The sequence below is a fragment of the Mytilus edulis genome, chromosome 12, assembly GCF_963676685.1.
Source record: "Mytilus edulis chromosome 12, xbMytEdul2.2, whole genome shotgun sequence".
Taxonomy (NCBI): Eukaryota; Metazoa; Mollusca; class Bivalvia; order Mytilida; family Mytilidae; genus Mytilus; species Mytilus edulis.
In genome coordinates, this window is record NC_092355.1 from 35,106,506 (window position 1) to 35,118,443 (window position 11,938).

Sequence of the window (11,938 nt, forward strand, 5' to 3'; positions counted from 1 at the left end):
TTAACGAAAACCGCTAAAATTCATAAATCTGGGAAGACTCACAACGATATTAAATGCCAACTTCTTTTTTCGTGAGTGTTTTTTTACCTGTCGCTATATTGATTTCATAAAGTTTCTCATGATTTGCAGTGTCGACTGCACTCATATCCATCAATAATTCAAAACAGTAGACAGCATGTGGTTGACCATTTTAACATCATGATAATAATAATATAAACATCGAAATACATACTTTCTAATCCTGTTGTATAGGGATTTTTCACCCAACATTGACTTACGGTAATAGTTAGTGGATTTGTTCTTTTGATATTTTGAAAAGTGTTACCAACATGATACAGTTGACTACATACATACAGTTTTGTTTATACATTTATACATCTACACAGATATCTTTTAGGTATTACCTGTCTCTGTTCTCCACATTCTAATTCTAACGAGATTAAAAAATAAGTACACACGAATTTAGCAATGACCAATTATTTCCAATTCTAAATGATAGTCTGGGAAAGTAGATTGAATTAAAACAATCAAATGCAAACAAAAGTATAATATAAATTAAATAAATCTGTTACAATATCTGGTGCTTAATTGATTGTAAATATTTAGTCAAATAACATAGAATTTTCAAACCATATTTCTTTATTAAATCTGATATTTTTCGAGTTTCATGACGGTTAGTGTGTAACTAATGCAGAATATGAAATAAGTTTCTTCACTACAAATAACATAGTATAAATTAAAAAAGTGGCAAATTTCACAGTCGATGCATAAAAGGTTGAATCAAACTTCTGTATAACATTATAAATAAACGATTCTGATAAAGTCTTATTATGTTTTCATTCAAATGATGATGTACAGAATTTTCAACAAGAAATTGTATACTTGAGTTTTTCATATGGATATGGAGTATATGTGTCTCAATTGATACGTTACTCTAGAGCTAGCTCAAAGTACGTTGATTTTGTTAAACGAGGAATACTACTTTCTCAAAAGTTGCTAAGGCAGGGCTATGAATCAATCAAATTAAGGTCATCACTCATGACGGTCGCCATCGTGAGCTGATTGGCCATTATGACAAAAGTGTGTCAGAAATCATATCTGATATTCTTCCTCAGTCATAATTACATTCCATCATTACCGAACTGAACAAAGAAATAACACGACGGGTGCCATATAAGGTGCAGAAAATGCTTACCCTTCCGGAGCACCTGATTTTACTCTCGGTTTTTAGTGCAGTTCGTGTTTTTCTTATTATTATTTATAACTGTTGATGTAAATGGCCTTTGGTTTTGTGAGTCTTTGTTTACTCCTTGGTTTTGATTGTTATTGTCTTTCTCATCATAGCTCACCAGTTACACTACGTCAAATGGACGTAAACCATCTTAGTGCAACATAGCATTTTTAAATGACCATCGAAACCATGAAATTTATCGTTGTGCTTTATGTTACAAAACGTGGCTTTGACATGTCCGATGAACCTTTGATTATAATCCTTGTGCAGGGAATCTTTTGTACACCTTCCATGTTAAAGAATCATTGTAAATGCTCTTGTAGGGCCAATTTGTTTGATAACGACGAATCTATTTTCGGCCTGACTATGCATGAATTTTGTTTCACCATAAAATTTAATAAATTGATCGAAGAAAAAGACATATAATTTAAAAATGATTCAAATTTTACTTAAGCTATTTAAAACATATACACGGAAAATGCATTTGAAGATTAAAATTTTTCATTGTAACTTCCTTATGACTCGAATTGACTTTCTTTGATATGTTATAATATTTCTATGTTATTTAGACGGAAACTAAGTCTAATCTATGTTTTAAAATCTGTAATCCTTGCCTGATTAAGAGTAATCAATGGTTTCAGTATAAACAAGTGTTGCATTTTACCAGCATGTATGTTTGTATCAAAGTGCGAAAAATTACTCCATGTCGAAACACGTTGTTCTGACGGAATGCCTTATATGCACACGCACTAGAAAAGTTACTGCATGAATTACAGATTTTTCTAATTAAACACATACCATTTCGCACACTTCGTTTCTAAACTGATATAGATCATGGTAATATTTCTAATTTTCCTTCTTCATTCAGTTTTTGAAAACTGTTATGGGGTTTATAAATTTAAACAATTATATACAAGAAGAGATGCTGTGAATAATATTCTTTGTGAAAATGGAATAGGATTTGTAGTGAACAAAACTTCGTCAGTAGTTTGCAGTAAAGTCTGTGCCTCCCATCCATTTCGTGTTTCGTTTACCTACACTATCAATGGAGATTGCCATCTATTCAACACAGTTTTACTTGATACGACATTATGTGAAACCTCTCCAGGTTCATCCTATTATGCCGAAAAAGGTAGGTTTACATCTTGTATATATTTCCTGTTCTATTAATCTGAAAAATATTGTATTTTGGAAGCTGTTTGTGTTGCACTTTTTAATTAATATGTATGAAAAGAAGTCTTGGAATTTAATTGTACCCGATAATTTCTTTACACGTACCATAACTATTTACCTGAAAAATGTTGTATTTTGGAAGCTTATCAATAAGCTGTTTGTGTTGAACTCCTTCAAAAAATATGTATGAAAAGAAGTTTGGAATTTTAGTTGATGTCGATAAGTTTTTTAAATTTTAAACTGCTAAAGTTCTGAATATGATTACTAGTACCTGTAAAATAAACTGTGAAAAAGTCTACATTTGACAATTCATCATGTTAATGAGTTTTCGTACCGAAATCGGTTCATGTTTGTGTGTATTCCCACCGCTTTTTGGCGCCTGTCGAAAGTCTGGGAAACCTCTGATCTTTGTTAGTCTTGTTTGCTTCTTAATTCTAGTTCATTTTTGTTGAGGAGTTTAGTAACATATCTTTTTTCACTGTACTAGTATACACTGTTACGGCCAGAAATCGCCTTTAAATTGTAGCCAACAAAAGACACAAATCAATAATAAAATTTAACAATATTTATTATACAAAAGTTTACAAGAAGTATTACACAAATATTACTGTCAACTTAACTGTCAAAATATGAGTCCAATCTTTTATCTTTATCTGTATCCGGATATCTTTCGGAATCCAATCTGAATATTACGGTCACAATCCAGTATGATGTTGTTTGCAGAATAAAAATGTCAATCCAAATGCTATGAATATTAATGTCTATCGATGTCTAAGTCCAAATCCAAGAGTGATCGTTTAACTTTAGTGTCTGTATATATATAGTTTTCATGGAAGATTCTAGAACAGTCTATAATGGAACATCCTAGAAAGTTACAACAGAAGTTTCTAGTAAAATGTAGAAGTTTATATAACCCATCTTTTATTAGGATCATTCTGGAAAGTTCCAATCATTCTGTAAATGTTCCAGAGATTTCTAAACTGCACAGTTCTAAGATTATTCTGTAAACAACTATCAGGCCACACAACACAAATCAGGCCAACATAAATGTATACAATAATTACAATATCATAACAACACTTGTAAAAAAAACCAAGATGATCAAAGAAGCCAGGACATTTTATTTCAAATTCAGATAAATTGATGATGTTCTTTCCATTAAAAATCCAAACGTTTTTGATTAATGTCCGTTTATATATCAACCGGAATTTGAAATCTCAGAAACCTATGTAGCAATATACCAACTTCCCCTGGATACGGGATATTCATTTCCCCACTGCTTTGGTATTCAAGAACATGTAGCAATGAATCAGACTGTGTAAAACGTCACCAGTGTCTGAGCAGAAAGTTGATGGCCAGGGGTATGTCAAAGAACGTCTCGTCCTTTTTTATTCTAAAAGTTCATTGGAATGTACAACGACTTTTTTTGGGTAAATATTCCGTATCAACTTCACAAATATTACACGATGGTCTTGAAGTATAGATTCCGGGTACTGATGTTGTTTATCGTCTTAATAACGTGTTATAGTACTCTTTGATATGTCTTCTTAATGTTTCTTTAACTGTTTGGTTGTTCTTTTGGTGGAATCTATTTGACGTGGCTTTGTAACTTATACATCCCGTCATTCTGGTTTTGTCCCATGGTAAATGCTTGTTCATATAACGTTTTGTTTATTATTTTATAATGATTAAGACTGCTGTACCCCTATTTTGACATTTTTACCAGTCATTTATGTTTTCTTTGTTCACACATCGTTGTCAATGTAATAGAAGTGAGAGGTTTAGCTATCTATTAAGCAAGGTTTAATCCACCATTCTCTAGTCTGTACTAAGTCAGGAATATAATAGCTGTTATCTATTCGTTTCATGTGTTTGAGCTTTTTATTCTGCCGTTTGATTAGGAACTTCCAGTTTTGAATTTTCCTCGGAGTTCAGTTTAGTGTGGTTTTATTTTATTCCAGTATACATTTTTGGTTACGAGCGAGCTGAAGCCCGACTCCTGGAGCTGAATTATTTCGAGTAGCAGTATAACATCAAAACAAACTTTAAAAATAATTTGGAGAGGCTTAAGTGACCAGATCGATACACAGCAAAATATCTTTAGCTTTTTTCCGCAATAAAAATGATCGCCATCATATATTCAACAGTGTTGAGTAATGCATGGTGTTAAAACCAATAATCAATCTATCAATAAACCGATCGACTGACCTCTCTATTACAAACATAAATGCTAATTATTCACTATATGATCATTAACATCAGCTATACGATCATGATAATGTGTTTGAGCTTTTGATTTTGCCATTTGATTAAGGACTTTCCTTTCTGAGTTTTTCTCGGAGGTAATTTTTTTTGTAATTTTAATTTTTAGATGGTCTACTGGAAAGTACAACTGATTTCCTGACGTTATTTGAAGAGAGTACAGCTAATGTAGTGATTTGTGATGCAGGATGGGTAAAACTAGGAAATACATGTTATAAGTTCACCCCAGATGGACCAAAACACTGGACTACTGCTAAGGTAATAGTATAGGTTTGATGAGACCAAACCTATATCCTTGTTGTGGTTTTTTTGTTGTTGTTGTTATTTAATGGGGGTCTTTCCATCAAAATATATGTAATTACCTACAGAAATACGCTGATTTGCAAGGTATATCAATTTCAAACTATTATTTTGACAAAGTATACATGTAGCTGATATATTTCAACACTTTATTTTTGTCATTTAAAGATGATATTTGTGAAGGAAATTTCTTTAAATTATATATATATGATATAGTCACAAGAATAATCAAAATGTCCTCAAAATGAAAGAAAAATACATGATAAATACAGAAAAGTATCAACACCAATACACAGCTAATTTAACGTTTGGGGTAGAACAACTGTATTAGCTTGATCAATCGTTAAATTATTACTTTCTTTGAAGATTTATCATGTTAATTATGGAAATTCTAAATATGTTTTACAGACAAATAGAAATACATTTGTCTACTGTCATATCTTTAACATATTAAAGATTCAGAATATATTATTAAATTTAAAAGAGAAAAACAAAACTTAATCACATATCAAACACGGTATTTTATTTTACTAATAAATCTTTTTGATTCAGACTTGACTGACAAGATAAATCCTGATAACCATACCTGATCTGAATCAAGACCATGGAACTGCTTCTTACCTAGTCATGTCATTTACACTCTTATATTTCAACCCAAGAACGAGTTTTCATATTTGTAACAACAAACCTTATTAAAAAATTTCCTATTACAATGAACAGCTCTACCTTTGTTTTTTTTGTTGCAAGTTTCATGTTTTCGAATATCGTTTTTGTTTCATACATATTTCATCCGTTTCGATTGCACACACGTTATTACATTAGATGTATGTTTCATTATGATTGATGATTGGCTAACTGCACACCACGTGTTATTCCTTAAGCAATTGCATTACACAATAAAACTTATCATTCATGATGACACGAGGTCACACAATAAAGTGCACAGGTAAATTCAATAAAAACTTGATAAAAATCGTGTTTTCATGATCCTAGCTAAAAAATGTAATTATAAGTATTGAATGCTTCTTTTTGTAACTTCATATGGTTGTAAAAGCGTTGACCGTGCGCACATTTTCAAAATGTACTTCGGTCAACGCTTTTACACCCCAGTAAAGTTACAAAAAGAAGCATTCAAATCTTAAATATTGTGTCGGGTTTTTCGGTTTATATATTTGCAACAATAAGAATACCACGACGAAATAAATTTGAAACATATTCAAAGTCGCTTTAATAGACGTTATTACAAATTTAATAAAACGGACCTATTTAGCCTTTTTTATTTAATGTAAAAAAATATGCATCACTAGAATAGTTGTTTAGGAAATCCTGTAGGGTTACATGAAGTACAGATATGTAGTTTCCCTGTCAGACACCAGATCTTTACGACATGTGACTGTCATGTTTTTTTTGTCGTTTTTATACCAAACCAGCGACTTAAAATCAACAGAGTTCTCATATAGAATTGTTGTTCAAACTCCATTCATTCAATATTTTATTGCCATTCCTTCTTTACATCCTTTATACATAAAGATGAAACGGTTTTAGGTTTTCATCCTTTAATAAAATTTTGATATCTGCGTTTCAAATTCGAAAAATTATGTCTTTTGTGAAAACCCGGTGCCAATCTGAAAAAAGGTCCAAATGTTACAATTTAAGCACATGGTACATCAACCAAAAACTATTTGCTAGTCAGTTTGAGTACTAAAAAAATTTAAACAATTTTATTTTATGATTCGAGCAATTACTAGAACTACGACTTGAGGAAATACTCTTTTCCGGATTTTATAGTAATTTCCTGTCCGTATACTGCTTAAGATTTTACTTCATACGAAGGCATATGACGCCGTTTTTTGACATACGAAAATCGCAAAAAAAATCGTAGTAAGCCTGGACACAAAAATGTTTAGATACCTAAAAACATTCGACAGATCATGCTTTAAAAATTTGAGTAAACACGTGAATAAAAATTCGTCAGTAAAAACCGTCAGCAGTGAAAATTGTTATTAGTACGAAAACACATCGCACGAGAATATGTGTCTCACGTATATGCAAGCTTTCTCTGGATTAGCCATCATTCTAAAAACTGAAATCTACAAATTTCAAAATCAAAGATGTAGAAAGACTCAATAGTGGCATTCGGCTTTTTCTTTTCTTTGGTTGGGTTATTTTCTCTTTGACACACTTCCCATTTAAATTCTCAATTTTATTTGAAAATTGAACTATTTCAATAGACATTTCTTTCAAAGTGCACTACCATATAGTACAGACAGTTTGCATTTGGAATCAACAAAAAACAATAATCCAAAAAGTGATGCGATATTGTCTAATGTTCATCGTTGTTTGATAACCGATCAATAACAATATATGGATAATTTACACTCTGATTCTTATAAGTAACATTTTTAAAGGAAGATATGAAAAGTGTCATGAAGAACATCATTAAATCATTATTTTTAATGTGTTTATCTGATCAGGAAACCTTCAGCCGCATCACATGTCTATGCAGGTTTTACTTAGATGATATGTTTAACTAGTAGATTCTTTTCATTTCAAAATAATCCAACCTGTGTTCAATAAAGTATTATTTTGAGCGAATGTATAATGACTCTGAAATAGATGTTAGAATAAGCCTGTTGGAAAGGCGACATGTTTTAAAGGAATATTTAAACCAAAAACTCGAAAATAAGTGGCAAAAAGCAAAACCGACCAAAAGACTATCATGACACAAACACAACAAAGACAATTAGAACATTCTTTGCTCGTTACCACCTTAAAGCGAGTCAACTATTAGTTTAAATTTGAGTATCATTTAAGACAATCTAGTCGACTTTTAATTTGGGTCAAACATACACAGTTATTCTTCACGTTGCTGCTTTACACATGTTTAAAGTGGTGCAACTAGCTGATATTCACCTGTCGAAAATAAATACATGTACATCTGTTCGTTCTACAGATTTATATGGATAATTAATTTGCCAATAAATCTATAAAAGCGATTCGAGTACATCAGCTGTTTATTCGAAGATGCTAGTAAACAATTTCTACATTGTTAAGATATATATCAGATGAGGTTATTTCTTCATGACATAATGGAACTTCAACCCGATTTCTTAATATTCAAAATTTAAGAATAATATATAGATTGTTACTAAAATACAAAACAAAAACAAAAACAAACAAAGAGACAGGCATATTAATGAAATATTATATGAAATAATTCAAACTACTCTTCTAATCTTTCCGTGAGTGATTTTCATCACTTTAATTGTTGATTTTTGAATATACATAACCGTTATTTCAAATTACCACTGATCGTTTGTGTTTCATTCTTGCCTACAAAAAAAAAAAAAAAAAATCAATGGAATACGCACTTTACCTATTACGCTTACTTTGTATTTTCTTAATGTGTTAAATGCTTTTCAGACATTTTGTAATAGTATCGGTGGTTACCTGGCGATAATAGAGACTTCGGAAGAAGATGAGTTACTCAAGTCCTATGTAGCCAATATCGGTAAGGAGTCTTGAATTATGAAAATCATATATTTCTGAGATTTGTCGCAAATTGAGTGTATCTTCCGATGCGTAGTGCAGATTTGTACACAAATACTTGCGACAGTGAAATTATTACGAAGTGCAAACTGAAATTACAATACTGTAATCTCTATTCTAATGACAAATTTGATATATATTTCGGCTTAGAAATGCTTCGGTCTTTCTTAGATTTATTTGACGATGAGTCTCATGTTGAAACGAATCACAATAATGTACACAAAACCTGCGTTACGTCTACAAAAGACTCGATAGAGATTCTTGAATATAGCTGAATAAGTGAAAACTCCACATACAGTACTCATTTGACGAGTATTGAAAACACACAATTTCGATTTTTTCATGAGCCTAATATTATTTACGATCTTTATGGTATAGCGTTTTTGATATGACAATATTATAAATAAAATATCATGTGTCTTTCTGTAGTTCCGTCTAAAGATTACTGGATCGGAGGTTCTGACTTAGCAACAGAAGGAGTGTTTATCTGGGAAAATACAAGTGTCACTGTGAATTTGCCTACTAGTACTTTATTTCAAGGGTGGGCACTAGGTCGACCCGATAACAATAATAACAACCAGCACTGTATGATGCTTGCTTACCAACTTGATTTCAAGTGGAATGATGCAAAATGTGACCATCCTAGAGACTACGTTTGTGAAAAAAACTGAAAACAGCAAAAGTGTTAATTTGTCTTTTTTACTGTTCCTATTTTCTGAATGTTTTATTGCTTGATCACATTTAACTGTCTAAGGCTGTGTTCACATTGACCTAAATTCAATGCTGTGTTAGTGTAACTCACAAGTAAACTAAACACAATTACGTTCCCATTGATAAAACTCAATGTTTACATATAGTTTAAATCCTGTTTTGTCTACATGCAGTCGATAGTCGATGTAGGCCTTGTGTAGGTTAAATGTACACATAACTAGGCATTTATAACTTTAGTTTAACCATGTATCTGTAAGAAAAAAACGATTTTTGAATAAAATTGATATCTATAACAATTTTTTATAAAATGCTTTACAGAAATATTTGTCTAAACTTGAAGTTATAAAAAAAATAAATTTAGGTAGCTTTATAAATCCCTTATCAAGAGTCAAAGCATCACCATTGGCGACCACATAATTCAAATACAAGTGCCACTGTGAATTTGCCTACCAGTACTTTGTTTCAAGGGTGGGCACAAGGTCAACCAGGTATAGACAACCAGCACTGTATGATGCTTGGTTATCAACTTGATTTCAAGTGGAATGATGCAAAATGTGACTATCCTAGAGACTACGTTTGTGCAAAAAACTGAACACTGCCAAAATGTTAACTTGCATTTATTACTGTTGTTATCTTCTTAATGTTTTATTGCTTGAACACATTTAACTGTCTTACATTGCTTACTGTATGAGTGCTTAGTTTTGACTTAAATGAAGCGTATTGTTAAGAGCCTACAATGTTAAGAAATCAATATATCAGATTTACATAATTTAATAACAAAAAAACGTACCATTGGTATTACAAACGATGCAAATTCTATATTTCCTCAGTGAAGTCTTTGCCGCAACATTTGATAAATAAAAAAAAAAATCCAATTGCACTAGGTTGTTCCCTTTATTTTCTAGTCGTAAGTATCGCATTTTTAAATCATGCCTCAAAAGATAAATATATGTAACGTCTTCATGGTCTTGTGGCCTTTTACCTATTTTTTTTTAAAATTCAGTCCCAGTAAAGGCAGATACAGTTTTCGAAACTGGCTGTAATATGCATTGTTATTGTTTATCAACTATTTAACTGTTATCAGATGAAAATATGATACTGTTGATTCATTTATTTTCGTGAGTATCAATTTTAAAATTCCGTGGATTGAAGAAAACTTGCATGTCCTTGGATATTTGATTTTGTGGATTTGCTGAAGTCTGCAAACAAGTCTATAAAAAATTTGTTTTTCTTTGTACATTCATCTCAGGATAGACATACGAAAACATTTGTTTTAAATAAATCAGCTGTGACACGGAAACGGACGAATGCAAATATTCAGAAAAAAGTTTCATAGTTATATTAAATTATGTTTGAGCAAGTTACCGTTTGTAAAAGAATTGAATAATGTGTTTTTAATATCTCTGATAAGTGCATGTCAACTTGAAAGATGAATGTTATAGACATGTTATATACTCGATGATACATATTGATACGTTTTAATTGAATTTATATGTCCTGTTTTTTATTCAATAATGCGTCCAAGTCACAACTATATGTTCGTACTGAAAAACATTACTCAACCAACTAGTGCCCAGTGGCGTCAACTTATGCAATATCCTTCATCATAAATTAGTTCAGTAGAAAAAAAAGTTCCTTATTTCAAAGATCAGTCTGTACAAACAATTTCTTATACCTATTCCAAATCAATTGCAACTACAATTTAAAATTACAAACACGTTTTGTAGTATCTCAATATTGACGACTTCAAGTCTAAACCTCCTGATTGCACTCCCAATTCTCATATTATCCGGCTGACCACGTTATTACCGATGACCTCAACATTGTCAATAACACTTCACTGCGAAATTTGTTATCCAAAGGTCCGAAATATTGCGAGCCTTCATCAATCAATTGGAAATAATTTTAACATACTGATGTTTTCAGTCGAGGATTAGGCTAGGCAATGGCCTAAACGCGAGAAGAAGGACATATATACTATATCCAAATGGATTAAGGCTGTGAGGCTGTTGATACAAATCAGAATTAAGAAACTGAATAGTTCTATCAATACTCATGCTACGTCAATCTTTAAATGTTGCAAAACACTTGTCCTACTTCCATGACAACTATATTGTTGTCCCCACAGATAAAGCCCGAGACAACATCTTTTTTGTGTGTAAAACTCACTACATAAGCTCCTTGATCAATGAACTAAGTATTGGCAATTCACTTGAAAACTCAACATATACCTTAACAAAGAGGGAAATCGCAGATAATCATAGGTCTGTTCTATGTTCGTTTGAAATTTCAACTTAGATGAAGTACTGAATCTTCCATCACTATATTGGAAACCTAAACTACATGAATGTTCTTACAAAAGTGCTCCACGAAATCTATTTTTTAAGTTATTAACATCTATTTTATCAACAATATAAGCCGGGCTTCAAAGTAACTGTGAAACTGCCCATCGTAAATCAGATGTTGATCGAAAAAAATCCAAATATCTTTTAGAGTACAAACAATCTAAGACTCTTTCATCTTGCAATAGTATTAAAACATTTGACTTTTCTACACTAACACAAGTATTCCTCATTCCAAACGTTAACTAAAAGACCGATTGAACGAGTTGGTACTGCTTTGTTTTATAAGATAGAATGACCAAAGTAGATACAAGTATCTTGTCTAAGGGAGGCATACATCCTACTTTGTAAAAGTATCACACTGATTCAA

At 31.6% G+C, this 11,938-nt stretch overlaps 1 protein-coding gene across 1 annotated transcript; it reads left to right on the top strand.

The window, feature by feature from the left end:
• The first annotated feature begins 3,755 nt into the window (after window positions 1–3,755).
• On the top strand, window positions 3,756–9,288 carry LOC139497588 (perlucin-like protein). Its single transcript, XM_071285820.1, has 4 exons — window positions 3,756–3,765; window positions 4,776–4,924; window positions 8,390–8,477; window positions 8,945–9,288. The coding sequence occupies exons 1-4, from the start codon at window positions 3,756–3,758 to the stop codon at window positions 9,184–9,186; spliced, it is 489 nt and encodes a 162-aa protein (XP_071141921.1). The 3' UTR covers window positions 9,187–9,288.
• The last annotated feature ends 2,650 nt before the right edge of the window (window positions 9,289–11,938 follow it).

Coding starts and splice junctions, on each gene's coding strand:
- LOC139497588 (XM_071285820.1), top strand. Junction 4,925..8,389: donor AACACTGGACTACTGCTAAG/GTAATAGTATAG, acceptor AATGCTTTTCAG/ACATTTTGTAATAGTATCGG. Junction 8,478..8,944: donor GTCCTATGTAGCCAATATCG/GTAAGGAGTCTT, acceptor GTCTTTCTGTAG/TTCCGTCTAAAGATTACTGG.